General features: G+C 44.7%; 1 protein-coding gene across 6 annotated transcripts in view; it reads left to right on the plus strand.

Moving 5' to 3' along the window:
• Positions 1 to 16572, plus strand: part of Dlg3 (discs large MAGUK scaffold protein 3) — a 56086-nt gene extending 39514 nt beyond the window's left edge. For 3 of the 6 annotated variants that reach the window (XM_021719926.3, XM_005339982.4, XM_005339983.3), the window contains 10 exons: positions 4414 to 4590; positions 4819 to 4894; positions 5672 to 5771; positions 9326 to 9367; positions 10677 to 10727; positions 11504 to 11605; positions 12165 to 12337; positions 12719 to 12828; positions 13164 to 13255; positions 14358 to 16572. In XM_021719926.3, coding sequence (XP_021575601.1) covers positions 4414 to 4590; positions 4819 to 4894; positions 5672 to 5771; positions 9326 to 9367; positions 10677 to 10727; positions 11504 to 11605; positions 12165 to 12337; positions 12719 to 12828; positions 13164 to 13255; positions 14358 to 14464 — 1030 coding nt within the window. In that variant the 3' untranslated portion in view covers positions 14465 to 16572. Of the gene's footprint in view, positions 1 to 4413; positions 4591 to 4818; positions 4895 to 5671; positions 5772 to 7620; positions 7667 to 9325; positions 9368 to 10676; positions 10728 to 11503; positions 11606 to 12164; positions 12338 to 12718; positions 12829 to 13163; positions 13256 to 14357 lie in introns of all 6 variants that reach the window. The other 3 variants (XM_040282015.2, XM_005339981.5, XM_040282010.2) reach the window with 3 other exon arrangements.
• The last annotated feature ends 6298 nt before the right edge of the window (positions 16573 to 22870 follow it).

Below are 22870 nucleotides of genomic sequence, written 5' to 3' on the forward strand. Positions count from 1 at the left end.
CTTCTCATCAGGCCTACCTAACATGAGGTATTTGTAAAAAGATGCTAAAGCCTGCCACTTTATTAGGATTCTAGGCTGTTCTTGACAGACTGTCACTGATAGACAGCCACAGTTTAGCATGCTTCTTAAAGAACTTAAGAAGATGGTTGACAGATTTTGAAAAATTTATTAAGGTCTAATTTACATACTTTTTCTGTTTACATGATGTATATGTCATGTGAAATTATTTGACTTTAATACTCTGGCCTTTTCTTTTTTACTGAGTTCATTTTCCACATGAAAGTTTAGCCTGATAATAGTGAAAAGTTGAGGCTGTGTTCATGCAAGCCTACTATATCAATGTCAAACTCTTTAGCTAGACAATCCAGGTGGGCCACAGTCTGGCCGTACCCTACCATTCTTTGTGTCCCAGCAAGCTATGGACAACCCAATGAACCCTATGTTTCTTGCCTCCAGACCTTTGCCTACTCTGTTCTTTTTTAGCTGGAAGTATCTCTCCCCTCTCTACCTTTGGAAATCCTGAACCTTGTTAAGGCCCAATTCAAAAAAGTGAACTTCCTTGTTGCTTTCCCAAAGAAGGCTTTTAGCCTTTGGTTTGCCCTTTTGTGCCTCTGTCTACAAAAATACTCAGCTCCACAGTCCAGGGGCTGACTCTGCTTTTCTGTCTCCTGTGTATACAACACAGTGTCTTGCAGAAAGAAGCCCTAGTAAATAGATATTTAAATAATGGAAGAGTGGTATTTTCTTTTTTTATTTATTTTTTAGTTGTAACTGAACACAATATCTTTATTTTATTTATTTATTTTTATGTGGTGGTGAGGATCAAATCCAGGGTCTTGCACATGCTAGGCAAGCACTCTACTGCTGAGCTACAATCCCAGCTCCAAGAATGGTATTTTCTAAACACAGCTGAAAATTAGCTTTTTAAAAAAATACATATAACTTTGACTTAGACCTCATGAGATTGTCTTGAGATTTGAGAGTCCTGGTTTGAGAGTTGCCCACCATGTATCTCTAAATGGGCTGTGTATATATTTGGGCTTGGTTTTCATCATTTGTGGGAAAGTTTTGTAGCTCTTAATACAATAGAATTTCAGCAGTATGAGCGACAGTGGATTTAGAGAAAATCCACATCATGGGTTTGGAAAATAGGTCAAAATCATGACAAAGAAAGAAATAAATTGTTGAAGGAATTGGGAATGTTTAGCCCAGTAAAGAAGACCTAGGAAAGACCCAGAGTCATTGAATGCTAGAGCTGGAAAGAAACTGGGAATATCTAAGGAATTTCCTTTATTAGATAGGGAGTTGAACAAAGTTGCCTCTGAGGCTCCATGTTCTGTAGTTCGTTTCCTATTTTCTGTTCTGATTGATAGAAAACTTTCTTTTTTTTGACAGTGGTGGGGATTGAACTCAGGGCCTCAACACTTGCTCAGCAAGCACTTTAACACTGAGCCACATCTCCAGCTCCGAAAACTGTCAATTCACCTTTTATATTCTCAACTGAAAATAATATTATAGTTCAGAATTTCAAACTCAGGACATTATATTTTTAGGTTTTTAATGGAGTCATAGTTTAAAAAAGCATTTTCCATCCTGTTCAATATTCCTTGCTCATTCATCATTCATAAGTTCATCAAACAAAACCCAAATGGACTCAGGTAGCACTTTGTGTTGGGAAATTGCAGTCATACAACTTCCTTTTTTGCATTTTTTGTCAGGGAACTTAGAGTCAAACAAGGTCATCTTCTGAAGCAATTGACTCAAACCAGTGCTTGGTGTGTCTGTTTTCCCACTTTCTTTTTTTTAATTGACTTATGTTTTTTGAAAATTATAAAAGGAACACATGCTGCAGATAAAAAACAAACCAGACAGAACAATTCCCAAAGTGTACTGGTAAACTACTGGCATTCTTGTTAGCTTTGATCTGTATTCATCTTGTTTTTACTTATCTTGTGCTCTATATGTTTTAATATAGCACAGTACCTGAAATTCATATTGTAAATAAAATATTATATTTATTTTATTCAAACCTCGGATGTTTAAAATTACAAATAATTGGATTCCTGGCATCCAGAAAACACATTTGCATCAACTTTACCATATGATCTCCAGATTGCTACTATTGTTGCCAATGGTCAGGCATGGTTCTGTGAGGTGCTAAAATATGTATTTTTTTAAACCTGTAACCAGTCAACTCTGCCTTCTAATCTTCTCCATACTCATCCTAATTGCATCTAATTCATTTTAACATCTTTTCTTTCTGTCCCTTCCCAAAATAATATGTGCTCAGTCCGTGTTCTGTTCTTTTCCTTAATTTTTTTTTTTGATACCAGGGATTGAACTTAGGGTTACTCAACCTCTGAGCCACATCCACAGTCCTATTTTTTGTATTTTATTTATAGAGACAGGGTCTCCCTGAGTTGCTAAGCACCTTACCATTGCTGAGTCTGGCTTTGAACTTACAATATTCATGTCTCAGCCTCCTGAGCCACTGGGATTACAGGCGTGCACCACCGCACCCAGCCTTTTCCTTAAATTTTGAAGTCCATAATGACATTTAGTGTTTCTAATCATCACTTAGAATAAGGTTACTCATTATGCTGGTCTTTGTAGTAATACTGGCACATGTGGGACTCTGGCAGCATGAATGTAGTCAGATATGATTCTGTCACACCAAGCCCAGAAAGGACCTCATAGACAGAGCACTCTTTATCTGCTAGTTCTGCCTCTGTTGTTACTACCTTGAGTGAGTACATTGAAGGAAATAAAGGGCTTTTTGTAAGAGTTGGGATTTTTTAAATTTTCAAATCATCTGACACTGTTTTAAGGATTCTGTTTCAAGAACTTAAAGTGGTATTCTACCTTCCAGTGTTTTACTCCATCCCATCTTTCATTTGGGCTTGCTTCTGGGGAAATTGTGTGTTAGACTTGCTGTTTCCAGCTGTAAGCTACAGACTACTGAATTGCAGGTAGAAGTGGAAGTCTGGAGCTCTGGGCTCTGGTAGACCCCTGGGCTGTGCATGCAAATGTGTGAAAACACTTCTGTTAAAGGAGAGTATGAGGAAGAAGGTCAGAGCCTAGATTGCAAGTAAAGAAACAAAAACTTGTCACTTCCCCCACTGTGGTGAGGAGAGGTTTCACCTTTATCCAGGTGACTTTTTTTCCTGAGTGGGGAGCTCTGGTGCCAAGTACCAGCTCAGACTTCCCTGGGCTGGAGTCAGCCTCCAGCCCTAAACAATTGAGCTAGGAGCTTTGCCTCTAAATCTCCCTCTTCCCCCATTATCCCAGATTAATGTTCCTAATGCTCTTTTGATGTTACTTTCCTTTTCTCAAATTTTCAGGGGCCATCGGTCAGGTCTATTCAGGACCCTCCAAAAATTTTCCCAGATCTTTATTTCCAACAAAGCTGGCTAGATGGTATCACTTTCTTCCTACTTTCTCCCACCTTCTCCTTTATCTCTTTACTCTGCTTCATTTTATAACATGTCACAAAACAATATAAGAGTGTCTTCTCAGAGGACCTGGGTTCTGTCCCAGGTTAAGTTAGGTACTTAGGTTAAATTATTATAATTCCCCTTGCCTCTGTTTTCCCAAATGTAAGAGAAGGAGGCTACACTAGGAGACTTCTGGGTCCCTCACAACCCAGTCATTGTAGACAGAGTTAACTTTTTCCTTGGCTACTTAGGAAATAGGGCTCTTTTCTGTCTGCAACATTTACCTTTCATTGTTTGGGATTGTAGTTAACTTTCTTTGTTTTTTTTGGTGGTACTGGGGATTGAACCCAGGGCCTTATGCATGCAAAGCAAGCACTCTATCAACTGAACTATATCCCCAGCCCTGTAGTTTTTTGTCCTGTTTTTTGAACATATTTGTAAACTGAGAGACTCAATGGTGAAGCTACTTTCTTAGGATGTGGATGAGGGAGAGGGATAGTGAGGAGTTTCTACTTTGGGCTTCTACCTTGTATCTAAAAACTGAGAGGAGATGGGATTTGTAAAAGGTTTAAGGTTTTTTCTTATGCCCCCTGTCGGGAGAATTTTTTTTTTTTTTAAAGGAGGTGCATGTTGGGGCTGGGGATGATGTGGCTCAAGCGGTAACGCATTTGCCTGCCATGCGCGGGGTGCTGGGTTCAGTCCTCAGCACCACATAAAAATAAAGATGTTGTGTCCACCGAATACTAAAAAATAAATAAATAAATATTAAAAATGCTCTCTCTCTCTCTGTCTCTTAAAAAAAAGGAGGTGCATGTTTACTGCAAGAAGAATGCAGTCTCCCAGATAATCCCTTCCTGTCTACTGCGAGGCTGCTGCATCTGTGCTATTGGACTGGCCTTCTGCTGCTGAGTTTTCAGGGTGCCGGTCCTCAGGAATTGAGGGTTTGGATGATCACTTCATCTTTCACCATGTGTTTCAGGGCCCTGTTTGATTATGATCGGACTCGGGACAGCTGCCTGCCAAGCCAGGGGCTTAGTTTTTCTTATGGTGACATTCTACATGTCATTAATGCCTCTGATGATGAGTGGTGGCAGGCAAGGCTGGTGACCCCACATGGAGAGAGTGAGCAGATTGGCGTAATCCCCAGTAAGAAGAGGTAAGTTGTCATGATCACAAGCTGATGTGTCTGTCTTATTTTCCTCTTATACCATGAATTGCATGAGAGTGGTGGATGTGCCTTGATAAGACTTTCTGGTCTTGAACTGGTACTTTGGACATGGTTTTCACTTTGTGAGCCAAGGAGTAGCTGCTCTCATTGAGCAGCCCACCTGCCACTGAGACCATGTGCTGGTAGTAACAGGACTTCTTTTTGACTCCCAAACAGAGTGGAAAAGAAAGAGCGAGCTCGATTGAAAACTGTGAAGTTCCATGCCAGGACGGGGATGATTGAGTCTAATAGGGTAAGTGGGGACCCCCAAGGAAGTCATCCAGGATGTGAAGAAGAGTTCAGTCTGATATATAAGAGAACTGGGGAGCACAAAAAAATGTCTCTTTTTCAGGGGTCTGACTCTGAAATGTCAGAAAATTGACTGCTTTTCAGAAGCAGAGAGGGAGCACTTAAAGTCCACAGCTAGTCTGTGCCCCTGCCCCTGGGTAACTGGCTCTGGAAGATGTGCTGGAGTTGGCTGACTTGTTGGGGAACATGAAGACACTCATGGGTATCTTCCTGGCTACAGACCCTGTCAGAGCTGTGGGGAAGAACCTGTTCTTATCATCCTGCCAGAAAGGCCTGTCCCAAGCTCCCACCTCCCTTCAGACCACATGAGGCAGGAGGGCTTCTGCATTCACCCCTTTTCTTCTATAAGCTTCACAGGCCAAAGAACTTCCGGAGCAGTAGAGGGAAGAGAGGCATGGAGTAAATGACTCTGTGTGTATCAGTGACACCTTAGGGCCTGTGTCCAGGAGGCTACAGTGACCTTTGTTCTTTAGGAAGTGCCAGTGAGTGCTGTTGAGGCTGGATTAGGTAGAAACTTCTAACATCCCCACAACATTTTCCTGTAAACATAATTTTCCTCTTACATCAACTTTCATTTAATCTCATAGACTCCATTTGTGTAAGATGGTCTTTTATTTAGCTCACCATTGTCTCCATTTTAGTTTTTCTTGCATGCTTTAAAATCCATTGTTCTGTTTTTTTTCCTTCTGTCCTTCCCCTCCATCTTCATGTTCTTTCACAGTCGATCAAAACGAAACGTAAAAAGAGTTTCCGCCTCTCTCGAAAGTTTCCATTTTACAAGAGCAAAGAAAACATGGCCCAGGAGAGCAGCATACAGGAACGTAAGTAGCAGCAGAGTCCAGAGAGCAGACCATCCTCAGCCCGGTCCTCTCGTCCTCAGCTGCCCTTCCCTCACCAGGAGTCTGGGCGAGGGCAAGGGTGTGTGTCCACACAGTGCTTATTTCCAGAGTCAGGGCAGAAATTGTCCTGCAGTGGGTGATATTGGGGCTTATCTGCCCAGCTCCTCACTTGGAATGAATGTTGGAAGTTCTGAGGTGGGACTGGTCCCAGGGCCATCCTCCAGGATGTCCCTGGCACTGGTGTTGAAAGTGCCAGACGGAGCTCTGCTGTGATGGCAAGGAGCAGGTTTCAGCCAGTTTTCAGGGTTAGAAAAATGTGTGTGTATGTGTTTTTATTTTTTTTTAAGAGAATAAGGTCTAGGGACTTGGTGTTGTTCTCCTGGCTTCTTCCTCTTATGTTTTCCTTCCCTTAACTTCACTCATCTATATCAAGAGAAGAGCCTGTTCTTCCCCAGATTCCTGGCTCCAGGACTACTTCTGGAGTTCCATGTTTATGCATAAGCACACAGGATATCCACATGGCCCGCAGCAGGGTCACTGTCATTCCAGAGTGTCAACAGAGTGTTTCCATCTGAAAATCCTTCCTGCTTAAATGGGTTGTCATGGAAGCAGTGTTATTCAACATTGTCTAAATAAAGGTTTATTGAGAAACACAAAGTTGATTTGGTAGAAAAAACTGTAACACTGAGGTACCTTAATTTTAAGAATTAATCCTGATAAATCTTCTTACCATACTGTATGCCTCAGAAATTAACTGTTCTGGCTCTGACCTTAAACATAGTATCAGACTTGAAAAAAAATAGCTTCTTGTTTGTCTCACTGTGAATTGTAAACATCCCTCGTTTACCATTGATCTTGTAGTCTGGGACTATTGGAACTAGCAGGAGGATGACTTGTTCTGATAGGAAATGGCATTTTTTAGGCCTTTCTGATTCATGGTCCTGGTATGTGGGGGTTGCTGCTGTCTGGGGTATACCTGCTAGATACTAGGTGCCCTCATCCAGATGAAGGTCAAGGCTTATCATTGTGGGGTCGTTTAGTGACAGGGGAAGTTGGTTCTTCCCATGAGCAATAGGAGGCTATTTGAGATACAGTTCTGAGGTGATGTCACCACAGTTCACCAGATGAGTCCCAGAACCTCTGTGCAGAGCCCAGCCTTGGGAGGTGTCACTGCTGAGTTGTCCAGCTGGTGGGGGTGCCTGTTAGGCAACAGGGTTGAAACTGCCCAATGCCTATTCTCTAGAAGCTGAACTCATCCAAGCAGTTAGAAGTCACACCTCAGACAGTAGCAGTTTTCCCTGAAGGGTTTAGACAGAGTGAGGCACTATTGGGCAAAAGCTCCCCAAAATGATAGTTATTCTGTTTGCCTGCTGTGGCACATGTGGACATGTGCCCACAGAGGGGAATGATGATTTTAGGGAAAACACAGAGACTTTGGGCTCTACAACTTTGATCAAAGCAGGTATTCCATGCTTTAGAGTGTCACCTGTCATGTCCTGTGGGGCTATGGGCTATGGACAATCTTAGAAAGCTAGTCCACTCCAGAGCCCTTTGGCAAGAAACAGAATAGCATCAAGTCCAGATACTTGACCTGACCTGACCTGGGATGTTCTTTCTGTGGTGGAGTTCTTCACCTTACTGTAGCTCTAGGTCTTCATGGTATTTCATACTTCTGTCACTAATGCTCACCTGCCTCTGTATTCTTCCTTCCCCTTGTCTTTTTTTCTCTGTGTTTTCCTCTTCTCCCCAATTCTCTCCTTCCCTCCCTCCCACCCCTCCCACCCCTCCCACCCCTCCCTCCTCTCTTTGTTCTTGCTGTCCGTGAAATTAGGACTTCCCTGGGTTAAGTGACGATTATTATGGAGCAAAGAACCTGAGTAAGTCAAACTTGCACACCATTGACTATTTATGGCATGGTTGAAGGTAGTGGAGGGTGGGGGAGTAGGGGACATGGATGAGGGTGAAGGGTGAGGGGAGGGCAGTTCTTTCAATAACTCTGTTCCCATGGCAGGAGGAAGGGCATGTGACTCCAAATGTTATTACTTTTGCTCTGGATCCCTGGTACCTAATAATTTCCTAGCATTCATGTCTGTGTTTTCCTTCTGCACCTCCAAGTGGTGGGCCCTCAGCATGATTCTCCAGGCAAGCACTCAGCTCATGTCTAGCTTGTTGTCAAGGGGAGGGTGCCTGTTGATTGACTTCTCCCAGTGACACCATACCAAGTGAGCTTAGGGAATGTAGCTCTTATAGCTCTTACCTCTAACTAGGAGTAAGGGCACTGAACCCCTGCACCTGGTCTATCTCAGCAGAGCCAGGCCCTCAGTATACAGCACAGGATTACTTAGAGCCTCTAAGGGGCTGCACCCATCTGGTGGGGACTTCAGCACCACTTATAGAACACATATATCTAGTGCTTTGTCTTGGGGAAAGTTTGACCTCTTTATCCTGGAAAATAATCCCAGGGTGGAAAATGAAAGGACCTAGAGGATGGGGCCTTATGGGCTATCCCTCTGTGTGTAGAGGGATGTAGATCCACAGCCTTGCCACTGGGTTCTGTAAGCACGTACTCTCCTTCAATAAGTAATAAAGGCTAAGGGTAAAGGAGCTGACACCAAGGGTCGGTCAGGGGGTAGCCTTGGGTGGCAGCTCAGCCAGTCCTTCCTGGGGGAGCCACAGCATATCATGGTCTGGAACAGTGTGGCCTTGACTGAAACGAGCAGCATCTCTCCATAGTGTGGTGTGTCTATGTCTCATCTTCATCTGTCTGTCATCCTGGGAGGGATGTGTTTTGTTTGGGCCTTCTGTGAAAGCTGCTCTCTGCTTGAGTTCTTTCCACCCACACTCACAGATGGGAAGGTCCCAACTATCTGAGACAGGGTGGCTGTCTTGTCCTGGAAATGTCCTTGTTGCTTTTTTGTCTTTGTGTTTTGACACATCTGTCTTAGGGTGGATCAAGGTGTATCCCTCTCATGCTGAAGCCAAGCTCACCTTCTTAGGAGTGGTGGCAAAAGGGCTGTGGGTCCCACTGGAGGTCAGAGCAGTGTTCCCTGGTGACTGCTCAGCCTCTCCAGTGTTTAGCCCAAGAAGTTGTGGAGTACCACATGGTCCTATACTTCAGGGGCTCTGTCTTGGGGAAAATTCATGAGTAGCATGGTCCCTGGACTTTTCTCTGCATCTGTCCCTACCTTTTCTTTCCTGCCATTAGCCTTGGGGGATGCAGTTTGTGATAGGATTTGGAAACCATCCAAGTTGGTTTGTTTGGTTCAGATGAAGAGAATGCTGTGGAAGGAAGTGAGTCTTCTAGTGCCTAGGGAGAGACTTGGCAGACTGAGAGGGCTCTGGGGACAAGTAGGAGGTGTCCAGGGTGTCAGGATGGGAGCTGTGCCTCCTAGTTGGTGGCCTGGATGTGGCAGGCCTCCTGTGGCCTGACTCAGTTGGAAGCTCAGTGTCTCATTCCTGAGCATTTGAGTTTTGTGCTGCATGTGATCTCTCAGTGGTGTGTTCTGAATTGGAGTCTCTTTCTTGTTGGCTTGCAGAGGGAGTGACATCCAACACCAGTGACAGCGAAAGCAGTTCCAGTAAGTGTGTGTCATTCCCCCCCATGTCATATAGCTCCACCATGTGTCCCTGCCATCCTCATTCCGGTGTTGCACAGCTGCCATTCCTGCTCAGAGGCTGCTGCTCCTTTTAGCCATGTACACTTTGAGACCCTGGAAATGCTGTGGCCATTCGTTCTCCTTGTGGGATAGAGTTTGCCCTATGAATTAAAGGAGAGTATAAGCCTTGTAGTTTTGGCCAGAACCAGATTTGAAAGCATCCCTGGGGCCCTGGAAAGGGTGAACTGCCAAGGAGCAAATCTCTGCCATGGGCACTGAGGGACTTAGATGCTGCCAGGTTTCCAGATTTGCTCAGAGACCAAAAGCAAAATGTTTCCTATGAAAAACTGTCCTGAATCTGCCTTTCTAGGTTGCAAGGACCTCCTTACCTTTTGGCTGGGTCACATAATCAGGAAGGAAATTACCCAGTTTTCCTTAGGAGAGTCCGTGACTAGACCATAGAAGCCACAATTTGAACCTCATGATCTTTGGGAACATTAGCCTTTAGGAGCTGAGATGGCTAGATGCCTTAAAAATACTACCAGGAGTATTAGGCTCTGAAGAAGCCTTTTAGGAAGCATCCTGTGGCTCAACATAGCTATCACTGCCTTCCCTGTTAACTGTTGTCAGATACTTGGGGACCTCCAGGTATCTAGTGCCAAGCAGCTTAGCAACTATTTCAGGAAACCCTCGTCATTGCCAGGCTACATGGAGCTCCACCATGAGGAGAGAGCAGGCTCAGTGTTGCTCTTAAAGGGCACTAGGACCTTGGCCCAGTCATGTACCACTTTTCTGGATGCTTCATCCAGAGGTTGGGTAGAGGGGTGGGTAGGTAGACCCATAAAAGGGTAGAGTTCAGCTGCAGCTTTGGGGATCTGCATGAATACCAATTCTGCCTACAGGTGAAAGGTCTCAGGCAAATGTGTCTCGACCACTTGAAGTGTCTCTGTGATTCTTTCTAGAACACGAGGGCCACTGAACACACTCAACTTACCTATAAGAAAAGTTTAGGGGAAAATGGGGTGGTTTTGGGTGGAAGCTTCATTGCTTCTGGGTCTTAGCCCTCTGCTCAGAAGTATTTCACTGAATATGAGAACTGATCACACTGCTCTGGGCCAGCAAGGCTTCCCACACCTTCTCACCCACTGAAAGCAGAGAGGATCATGGGGCAGGTGGTATGGAGAAGGACCACTGGAGAAGATAGTTTTGTGGCTGGGTTGAGGGTGCAGTGAATGTCATATACAGGGAAGCAGATCATGAAGTGCTAACCTATCTCCCTTTTTTGTTGCAGAAGGACAAGAAGATGCTATTTTGTCATATGAGCCAGTGACAAGGCAAGAAAGTAAGTACCCTTCCAAGACTCTTGCCTTTATGCTAGTCTCCTGCTCATGGTGATCATCTTGGGCTACCCATAGCAGCAGAAGGAAGGGGTTGAGGGAGAAGGAAGGCTCAACTCATTGCCTATCCAGCCCCTGGGTCATGGCAAAGGTAGAGACCATCCATTGTGATCTTCTTGCTCTTCTTTTGACCATTGCTGGGATGCCTTCCAAGGAGAGGGAAGATTTATGAGAAAGGCAAGGGGATGTCTATTTTAGTGAGTGTAGCCTCTGCTAAAAGAGAGGGCTCAGATCCTCCCTTCAGTGTCTGCTTGACCAAAACCTTGCACAGTACTGGTGTCAATGTAGAGATCTCTCCTGAGTCCCTTGGAAGGGGAGATGTTCCTGGTTTCAGACTTGCCTGGGATTTAGATATTCTCAAACTAGCCAGGCGTGGTGATGCACACTTGTAATCCCAGCAGTTTGGGAGGCTGAGGCAGGAGGATCTCAAGTTCAAAGCCAGCCTTAGCAAAAGCGAGGCCCTAAGCAACTCAGTGAGACCCTGTCTCTAAATAAAATACAAAATAGGCTGGGGATGTGGCTCAGTGATTGAGTGCCCCTGAGTTCAATCCCTGGTACCACACCCCCTGCCCAAAAAAAAAAAAAAAAGATATTCTCAAACTAATGTCTTTTTAGTTTTCACTCTGGTAGCTCCAGAGCTACTGTGTTCTAGTCAGACTTAGCAGTGGACTGGATTCCTTGTGGGGCTTCTATTCACTGTCTCAATGTTCTTCCTTCCTAGTTCACTACGCAAGGCCTGTGATCATCTTGGGTCCAATGAAAGACCGAGTCAACGATGACCTGATCTCTGAGTTTCCACATAAATTTGGATCCTGTGTGCCACGTAAGAGCCCAGGCAGGCCCAAAAGAAGCAGAGGCTGGGACCTGGAAATTGCTGCTCTGGGATCAGATTCTAGGGTTCTTGGGAATAGGATTCATTTGATAATCAGAAGAGCATAGGCAGTAATATATTCTCCAAGAATTGATGGAGTTGGGAGGACTAAGACACTCTTGGCTTGGCTGCTCTCTGCCCTGGAGAGAAGTTTGGCAGTGGTCAGGAATGATTAGATGAATGGGGTAGACCAGCCAAAAAATGTAATTTTTTTTGTTCTGTGACTCAATGAACCATTTATTAGGTTTACTGACTCCCATGCCAAGCTCCATACCCTCTGCTCCACCTTTTTGGTCTAGTTTATGCTAAAACAAATAGTCTCCACTGTGTGAGAACTGGAAGTCAGAAGAGAAGTAGACAAGACAGACTTCTCGACCTTTTTCTTCTCATTCAATTGGAACAATATTGGGGTGGCCTTGTGACTCTCCCAGATTAGAGAACTGAGTGAGCTTTAGTGGCCCAGCACAGATCATTGCCCTTTGGTAGCATAGCATTTCCTTTCTTTTTTCAGATACCACCCGGCCTCGGCGTGATAATGAGGTGGATGGACAGGACTACCACTTTGTGGTGTCCCGAGAACAAATGGAAAAGGATATTCAGGACAACAAGTTCATTGAGGCGGGCCAGTTCAACGATAATCTGTATGGAACCAGCATCCAGTCAGTGCGGGCAGTTGCAGAGAGGGTAAGCAGAGAGATGTCCTGATTAACTGGGACCCTCAGAGTGAAATATCCCAGCCCAAGTTTCAACACAGAGATTGCCAGTGGTAATCTCAAAGCCACACAGTTCTGCATATTTTCATCCTTTTGATAAAGGTGCCTATTTCCTTACAAAATTCATACTGAAACATCACCCACCATGGAATAGGGACCTTTAGGCAGAAGGAGCCTTTTCTGGATAGTAGAAGCAGAAAGTAGGGCCTGGGTACCTCAAGAATAGAAACTTCTGGGACACTCTGGGTGGCTCTGGGTCCCCCTATTAGCGGATGTTTGGAATGCCACTGGATTTCTACTTGGAATTGGGTGGACCAGGGGTAGGTTAGCTGATACAGGTCTTCTTTTTCAGGGCAAACACTGCATCTTAGATGTTTCCGGCAATGCCATCAAGAGACTGCAGCAAGCACAACTTTACCCCATTGCCATTTTCATCAAGCCCAAGTCCATTGAAGCACTTATGTAAGTGTCCACTGAGGCTCAAACATAGCCAGATAGGATGGTGCCCTGGAAAGGAAATGGAGAACAAAATAACTTGTTGGCCAGGGATGGAACCCTGTAGAAGCTTGAAGAAAACTGTACCTTAGCTGAGACCATGTGCCTCTCAGTCCGTTTGGCGTGCCTGTCATGTGCCCTTGGTTGGGATTTTAACCCTGAAAGATTTGAAGAAAGAGTTGGCCATGGGCCACCATGAGAGAATAGTTGAGCAGGTATTCAGGAAAACTGGAACAATCCTCTGTTTTAATGAAAACATAAGATCTCCTTTGGAACTAGTTTTTCTTCTGTCTCTTTGGTAGGGAAATGAATCGACGGCAGACATATGAACAAGCAAATAAGATCTATGACAAAGCCATGAAACTGGAGCAGGAGTTTGGAGAATACTTTACAGGTAAGAATCCCTGAAGCCCAGCCAGGGGTACTATGGGACCAACCAGACACCTGATCCTGAAAATGTCTCAGGGAGGTTTAGCCAGAGTTTAGGAAGCCTGTCAGAGTTTCAGGATGCTTTGGAGCTATTGAGTTCAAACCTTCCTAAGCAATCAAGTTCCCTCCGTCCGGCCATAGTAGGTTAGCCATTTTGTAGCATTAGCTGCTGCTTTGGATCATTGGTATGTTCATTCTGTCTTCCTGTCCCTACTAGATTGCAGGCCCCCTCTATTATAACTTTGTTTCCCTCCATCTCTTCCTCGTATTTGCCTTGCATGTTTCAGGTGCTGAATAAACGTTTGGTGATGATTTCTTGGAGTGGTGTTCAAATTGTCAATGTGTGCATGTGTGTATGAGTGTGTCTGTGTGGTCACTTACTTTAGAAAGTCATTTCCCACAAGGTTGGGAAGGCAACCATCCCTCACCTTTTAAAGTACAGTGACATATGTATGTGTGTGCAGGGTGGTGCTGAGGAAATTGAGGCTGGTGGTGCTGCCAGGTTTTCTGGGTAAAGAATTCAGAAATGTACTCACCTGCCTTGGGTCTTTGGAGCTCTCTTTACTGTCAGCATCCGTGTCCTTGTTTGTTGGGCTGACCTCTGACACAGAGCAGATGTGACAGCCCCAGGAGCACTGTCTTTTGCCAGAAATTGTGGGGTTTTTTTCGCTCTTCCTCTGGATAACTGGAATTTTCCAAATCTTTGAGGGAAGCTGCTTTACAATTACAAGCTGCTGGCTTTACGGTGGCCAAGAGCAACATGAGCTGCAGTTTCTGGCATGTAGTGGGTGCTCAGTAAACATCTTGTGATAAACACATTTTCCTGTTCATTGCTACTTACTCTCACTGTCTCAGAGAGTTGACTTGTAGCCCTGTGCACAGGCACCTAGCCAGTTCCCCTCCTGCCCTGAACTCGCTGACAGTTGACTAGTGAAGCCAGCCTGGGCTTCTGTGAGTAGCCACCATGCTGGGGGGCATTGTAGGATTGTTGGGAGAGGCAGGATGACCGGGGTTTGGGCAGTATGCTGTGGACCACAGTAATAATTTTGTTTTCCTCTTCACTTTAGCCATTGTACAGGGTGACTCACTGGAAGAGATTTATAACAAAATCAAACAAATCATTGAGGACCAGTCTGGGCACTACATTTGGGTCCCATCCCCTGAAAAACTCTGAAGAATCCCCTCCAACCATTCTCTTGTGAACAGAAGAAATCAAGTCCCTCTTCCCTCCTCCCTCTTCATTCCTGTCCCCATGGGGAGAACAAATGACTACTGTTCTTGTCCCCTTTTTTAGATATGTCAAAAAAATTGAGTTTTCTAGTCTTCTTTTTTTTTAATTTTTGTTTTGTTTTCATTTATTTTTTGGGATGATGCCATCTCACTCATCATGTGACTGTGCCCATTCCTGCATGGACCTTTCCCAAGCACTATCACAGGTGCAAATCCATCAGAGCCATTGTTTTCATAAAAACCAAGCAGAAGCGAAGAGAAGAGAGGAGGACTGATGGAAAGACAGACTCTGGACAGCTGCACGGCTTGTGAAGTGAGCTAAATGCAGCACATGATGAGGTGCTCCTGGGCACTTCTCCCCATCTGTACTGCTGTCTTGCAGCTCTGAACAGTGCAACGTAATGGCAACAGGAAGTATCTTATTTATATATAGATATATATATGTAATTTATATAAAATATATAGAAATTATTATATATATATATTATACACTCTCCTATAATATATATATATATATATTCACACACATTGGGACTAGAAAATCTATGGAGACTTCGTCAATGGTACTATGTTATTAGAGAAACGCTTTAATTTTCATATTCCAATCAGATGGCATCTTATATCCCACCTGGTTGAGAAGGGTTTGAGAATGGTAGAAAGTGCTGTACGGAGGGTATGCACACTTGGTCATTCTCTTGAGAGCTAAGGCTTACTCTTGGCAGGGTCAGCCTGAGGCCTGAGAGAAAGGGCTTTGGCCTGGGAGCGTGAAGTTTGGAGACTTGACCTGAGAGCAGCTGCTGCCCTGAGGTGCAGTCAGTCCTGTGTGCGGAGAGAGAATGGCTAATGATGCTCCATATAAAATTGCCTATTGTTTTATGCCACCTGATGTGTCTGCATGAGAGGTTTCCTTTTTGTTCATTTTTAAGCTGCTGTTAAACCAAAATCATGTTGTGCTACTGTGTCAGCCTTTTCATTATTCCAAATTTTACTTTTACTATTTAAGTGAATGCGTAGAATCCAATTTGCCAATGTTCTAAAGGCTTCCAAGCTTCTGAAGGAGCCAGGCCGTGGCCGTCCAGTCAGCAGAGGGAAAGCGGGGCCCAGTGGGCTGGGGAGGAGCTGGGCCCCCGCACTGCCACACTGGCCCTTCACTTGCCTGCCTAGGATATGCTGGACTCTAGCTAGGGTTCCTTCATGGGGCCACTGACAGGGACAGGGAGGTGCTTGCCTTCCAGTTCTCTGCTGGGATAGTAGAACAGCATTTGGCTTGGCCAGCCATGTAGTGAGTTTGATTTGGGTATTTTTTGCAGCTGCTCCATATGCCCTACCCCAGCCCCCTCACCAACAGCTGGTAGCTTACTGTTTCTTCAAGAAGAAAGTAGAATTTAATGCTGTAAATTTGAGCTGTAGAGCTAAGATTCACTTACTGGTGAGCCATGAGACCTTGTTGCTTTCTCCCAGAGTCTGATGGCAGTGACTGTGGTCCAGGGAGTTCTCTGCCCACCACCAATGCGGGCAGCAGGTGTGGCCCAGCCTTCCCCCCTCCCCACTGTGCTCCTTTGAAGCCAATGTGCCTCCCTCACCTCCATGCTGGAGGGAAGACGCAGGGGAGAATATAGAAATGCTTGGCCCTAAAGTTGAGCCCACTGGATTAGGACCAGTGCGAATGACACAAGTGTTGAAGATGCTTTAAGCACTACCAGCCAAATTCAGGAAATCTGTTCACAGTTATCCTACCAGCATACTGAGGCTAACTGTAAAGTGTGGGGCCCAGAATGAGGGTAATGAAAGGGCAGCAGCTTTCCCTTGGGCAGTACACTGGATTGAAGGCAAAGAGAGATGAAGTTATGGCCATTGTGCCTCTGATGTGGGGGGTGAGCAGGGAGTGTTGATTCTGTGATGGTAACTGACATGTCTGAATGATGCTGGACCCTCCCTCCCTCCCTCCTGGGGAAGAAAAGCGAAGATTCAAAGTAAGCATGACACTAGTTGGTTTACCAGTGTTCCTTCCAAGGAGACATATATTTTTTAATAAACGATAGTTGCAATGAACTGTGGCTCAGAGACCTTCTTGAAGTAATTGAGCAGGGCTGATGGGGGCACAGTGATGGAAAGAGCTGCCCAAGCATTTGCGTGGAGGTTGAAGGACTATCTCCTCAGTGGATCAGCCAGCAAGCCAGGCCATCCTTGGGATGGGTGCAACCTCTGGGGTGGCAACAGGTCATTTGTGAAACCTGTGTGCTCAGGCTTCTGCCCTGACCCAGATGCTGCCTTATGCAGCACTGACCTGATGGGATTCCACATCCTTGGTAGCCAAATGCTGACTTTTTTTCTAAAAGGTACACAATGTGGGGGAGGCCTGCAGCAGCAAAGAGGTTTGTTAGAAAAAGCAGGGGCCAGCTTAGCAGCGGGGAGCTGAATGAGGAAAATGGTAAGAGAAAACTGCCTGCCAGCTATCAGCATTGTGAGAATGAGGAAGGGATGGGGACCCATTTGCGGTCTTCCCTGTGGTCCTCAGAAGAAGTGTTCATAGCAGGTATCTCTGACATGGTTGATGCCACTGCAGCTCTGTGGAGGAGCCTAAGAAAGTGCTGCCATAATTAAGGTCAAGAACGACAGCCGAATGAATGAGCAACACCAACGTGGGTGGGCTGAGCCACAGTAAGGATGATTATCCTCACTTGTTTATGGTGCTTTATTATTTGCAGGGCACTTGGCTTTCCCACATTCTCTCATTTGCTAGAAGGCAGCCCAACAAAAGGGAGTCCCCAGAGAGCTCCATGGGGATTTGAGGAAATTTTAACTCCTGAGTGCAAAGGGAATACAGGTTTTGGCCTATAGTTGTGCTGTGCTGAGACTGTCTTCACAGCCAGTGTCCCTCCTGGAGGAAGTACAGCTGAAGAAAATTATGCCCCAGCATGAGAGATAACTGGGGAAACAATAAAAGGAGTCAGGCCATTGGACCCACAGGTAGCTCCCTGGCTCCATTAAGGAGCAAATTTGGGTCTTATCCCAGTCCTGCTGCCGATGTCTTGATTTTTTCATCTCTAACAGGAAGAGCCACAAATGTTCATGGGATGATCTATGAGTGAAATATCTGTTCAAACACAAATAACCAACTTTATCTGCAGTTGAAAGTGCTTCTAGACATTAGCTAAGGAAAGCAAAATCTTTCCCCAGAGCAAGTGTGGAAGTCAAGGGCTCAAGGACGAAGCTAATGTGGTTTGCAGAATAAAAGTGGGATTGAGCTGCACAACTGGGAAGAGCTGAGCAAAATAAAAAAGGTGGAAACAGAAGGGGCCCTGGGCATGAGCCGGAAGGTCAGTTCTAAAGACAACCAGAGCCTTTTCTGCAGGGATGGTACCTTCTTGGTGCCAACCACTGAAAGCCAAGGTATGAGAGAACCTCATACAATGAGATGAGCAGTGGCCCAGATGCCTAATGGACTCATGGGGCCATTGGTGTTACCCACTCTGTCTCACTGTTCCCATCTAGGATTTCATGGCCTCAATTCCACTAATCTTTTCATTTAGTCAGGCTGCCTTGGCACTCTAGGACATTTTATTATTGCAAATAATGTTTTGAAGCTCAAATTCCAATTTCCTTAAAAGCCCCCATCACTTCCAAGAGATAGTATAACTGGCTCTATATACCTCACTTCCTCCCCAGTGAACAGGGTGTTAATACCTGCGCTTTGCCAGAAAAATAGAACTTCTTTGACAGTGAAGCCTCAACAGATCTCTGCAGAACCATCCCCATTGTGCACAGCTTGATGCACATGGGTGGCCTTTTCCACTAATTAGACTGAACTACCAGCACAGCCCATCCTTCCTCTACCCTGGTAGGCTAACCACAAGTATCCAACACTTCTAGAACTAGCAAATAGGTGACCTGAGAGCAGACTTCCCACCTGTGCTCTCCCAGTGAACAGCACTAGCAAGAGAATGTCCTGACTGGCCTTACTGTTTGCCACAAGCAGGCAGCCAAAGGAACCAGCTCCCAAGCTCCTTAGCATGGCCCTTCTGCAATCGGGCCTCGGTTTTTCTCCTGCTGTTGTCCCCTTCTGCTCCAGCTGTTTGAGTTCCCATAGTACACTGCAACCACAGATCTTGGCTCATGCTTCTTCTTTTGCTTATAAATGCCCTTGCTGTCACCCATCTTGCTCACCCAGAAGGCTCCTCTTTTTGTTGTTTCTGATTGTGTATTGGGGTACTGGGTACTGAACTTAGCAGTGCTCTACCACAGAACTGAATTGCAGTCCTTTTTTTATTTTGAGATGGGATCTAACAGTGGGGCACACCTGTAATCCTAGTGACTGGAGGCTAGGTCAGGAGGATTGCAAGTTTGAGGCTGGCTTGGCAACTTAGATCCTGTCTCAAAATAAAATGTGTGTGTGTGTGGGGGGGGTGTAAATAAAGCTGGCGATGTAGCTCAGTGGTAAAGCTCCCCTAGATTCAATCCCCCATATAAAAACAACAACAAGAAAATAAGCCCCTCTACCTATGCCACCTTTCCTGAACTAACTCCTTCCCTGGAGGTGGAATTGACCCTTCCTTCCTGTGTGCTTTGTCCTCTAACAGCTAACCTCTGTTTCCTGTTTGCAGTGTGTCAGATGCTATACTAAGTGCTTTATACAATACTACTCCATCTATTGCCAAAAATGGTCCTATGGTGTAGGTGCTTTTTATTATCCCTATTTCCTAGATGGGAAAACTGAAGCACAATGTGGTCACATGACTAAAAAGTGACGGAACTATGAACCAATCAGATAATCTGGCTGTAGCAGCTATGCTCTTAAGTACCATAATGGCCTGTCACTTTGTAATACTCAGAACATGGTGCTGCCTTTATCTTTATTTCTGTCTCCTAGTCTCTTTGAGATCAGAGACTGTTTTGCTCATCTGCAAATCCCCAGCAGTCAGTGCACAGTCCACAGAGCGTAGGTACTCGGGAAAAGAGAAGAGCTACAATATTCTTTGGCTCAACCTTAGAGGGAAGTGATTTGAGTAGATCCAAGCCTATAGTGATTGAATTTGTTTGCTTTCTGGACTTCTGCAACTTCCTCTGGCATACTACTCCATCCTATGTCCCCTCTCTTTTTCATCTTCTAAGGCTTTCCCCTCCTTTACACACTTTTGTCTTCTCACCCAGAGCCAAATTGTCTACCTACCCTGCACCCCTTTACTGACCATCATTCCATCCATTCAAATGCCTGTAAGCTCTCAAAAGGCCAGCCCTCATTGACTAAGCTTGACATTCAGAGACCCTAGAAAACTGAAAATGCCATGTCTCTTCTCTCCTGATGACTTCATTTATGTTCCTTCCCTACCATAGGCTCCACAAAGTGGCACCATTGTCCAACATTCCACACTCAAGCTCTGATCTGTCTCCTTTAGGTCATAACATCCAGTCTCTTACCAAAACATCTTGATTATTTATAGTGTCTTCAACATGGTCCTTTGTAGTCATTATCACTCATTATCACAGCCCCTACCCTTGAACATCAAGAGATGCTGCTTGTAAAGCACTTTCTGATGGGCATTGTGCTTGGAGCTGGCAAGATAATGACAGAATAAATACAGTCCCATTCTCAAGGACCCTATAATCTATAGAGATGGAGCAAAAAGGAAGTAAATGACTACAGAATTATATATGACTGTGAAGACCACAAAGAAAATGCACAGGGTACAGTGACAGAGGTGGTGGTGGGGAATGTGCTTGGAAAAGACCCAGGGAAGTCTTTGAGGAGGTGACATGCAGGTGGAAGCCTGTAGGATCAGCAGAACCAGACTGGGGAGAGGACATGGATGTGAGAAGGGAACATCCTTTACTGCACTGGCCTAGTCTGCTTTTGCAATGTTATCTCCTGTTATTTCTCTACAGACTCCATGTAGAGAACTTTGTATACACTCCTTGCCTTTTTTCTTGGAGTATGTCCTGTATCTGTGATTCTAGTCCCTATCTCTCCTTTAATGACCCTTAAAGCTCCAGCTCAAATATCACCTTCCATAAGGATGTTGCTGATCACTCCAAAAGAGCTCCCCCTTCTCTCTTGTACCATCCTAGAAGTTTATACTGAACTTATTCTTCCCTCTCTCACTTGGTAGCTATTTGCCCAAATATATTTCTCCAACTGGAAAAAAAAAGCTTCTAGAAAGCTAGGATTCTACATGGCCTATTATTCCATCCCTTCCAGCAACTAATGCATGACAAATGATTGTAAATCTTCCCTTTTCTGGGCCTCACTGTCTTACTTGAAAACACGATGAAGTTGGAGAGATGCTGTTTAAGGTCCCTCCCAGCTCTACAGTGTACCAAGGATGATAAAACAGAATTCTAAAGGGCACATACTACACTGAATCCCTCACAATGCATGCCTTTTGTGAATTTGTATTTTTAAAAAAATTGAACCGTGAGGCAGCTGATATAAAAAGGCTTAAGTACAGCTGCCAAAGAACATGGCACATGAGCACATTTGATTTCTATATAATCAAACATTATGTACATAAGCAGACTCAACACCTACTGTGATGGAGCAGAGGACCCCTGGGAGATGTCTGGACAAGAACAAGGGAAAATTGCCTTTTCCCAGTTGGACAGAGGGATAAGATTCCAGGATAGCTTAAAAAATATAAAACTTCAGCATAGAATCACTTCTTTCAGTTGGACCAAGAAATAACGCTGGGGAAATATAAAAATGGAAGTGCCAAAAGTTCCCCCAGAAGGCCTACTAAAAAAGAGTTGTAGCTCCCTAGCCCCTGCAGGGAACACTGAGATGGTGGAAGGGTGGGTGTGGGTAGTCCCAGGTGAGACTGATCAGGAGATGTGAGACCTATCCTAGTGCCCTAAGTAAGTGAAGAATCAGGTTTGTCTTTGGACTGCTTTGGGTGGTTCTTCAAAGAGCAGTTCACCTGCTGTAACCACTGTCCTCATATTTTCTTAAAGTCTAGTTTTAGTCCTTGCCATTCCACTGAATTGTGATCTTAAAAGTGACTTGCAAGCTGGACATGGTGGCACACACCTATAGTGCCAGTAATTTGGGAGTAAGGCAGGAAGATTGCAAGTCTGAGACTAGCTTCAGTGATTTAGTAAGAGCCTCCCTCAGCAACTTAATCCCTGTCCCCAAATGAAAAAAAAATATAAAGGGCTGGGAATGTAACTAAGTGGTTGAGCACCCTTTGGTTCAATCTCCAATACTGCCAATTTTTTTTTCCAAAACAAATTTTTAAATAAATAAATAATGGAAAGGGCTGGGTATGTAGCTCAGAGATAGAGCACTTGCCCAGCATGTAGAAGGCCTGGGTTCCATCTCCAGCCATCCAGTTTACTCACTGTTGCCCAGCTTAATATTCCCAGGGTTCATTTCTGATCCTGCCACTCCTCAGCTAAAATCCCTTCAATGGTCAAGCAGGGTGTGATGGCACATGCATGTATTCCAGGTACTCAGGAGCCTACGGCAGGAAGGTCACTGAAGCCCAGGAGTTTGCCATCAGCCTGGGAAACAGTGAGACTGTCTCAAAAGAGGAAAAAAAAATACATTCGTGGATTATGCCATGCAGTCCAAGCTCCTTGACCAGACAGTGGAGGTCATCCAACCAACTTTTTTAACCTTTCTCCCACTATTTCCCTTTTTTTTTTTTAAGAGAGAGTGAGAGAGGAGAGAGACAGAGAGAATTTTTAATATTTATTTTTTTAGTTATCGGCGGACACAACATCTTTGTTGGTATGTGGTGCTGAGGATCGAACCCGGGCTGCACGCATGCCAGGAGAGCGCGCTACCGCTTGAGCCACATCCCCAGCCCCACTATTTCCCTTTAAGCACTTTATGCTGCAAATACACTGTCCTTCATAAAAAGACTATGTGCCTTCACCATGATGCTGTTTTTGCCTGGAAGACCCTTCTCCTCCTTATATATCTTTAAAATCCACAAAGCTATTCCATCTCCAGAAAGCATTTCCTGATCTCCCTCTTTGGAATCTAAGTTCCTTCCCCTGACTTTCATAAAATAATTTTCTATCTTTAATTGTATCTAATACAATAAATGTAGGCTTCACCTCTTCCTCTATAAGATCATAAGTTCATTGAGGACAGGATCTGGGTCTAAACTACAATCATTCATTGGCTGGATGAACAGATAAATGAATGAATGAAGGAATGAGTGAATCATTGATTGCTTCTTGACAATATGAATATTGTCTTTGATCATATACAATATTTTTGTGCTTGTGGTGCTGAGGATGGAACCCTGGGCCTTGTGCATTCCAGGCAAGCACTCTACCACTGAGCTACATCCCCAACCCTGAATATATATTATTTTTTAAAAATATATACTCTTTTATATGTGGTGCT

Source organism: Ictidomys tridecemlineatus, chromosome X, assembly GCF_052094955.1.
Source record: "Ictidomys tridecemlineatus isolate mIctTri1 chromosome X, mIctTri1.hap1, whole genome shotgun sequence".
NCBI classification, from domain to species: domain Eukaryota; kingdom Metazoa; phylum Chordata; class Mammalia; order Rodentia; family Sciuridae; genus Ictidomys; species Ictidomys tridecemlineatus.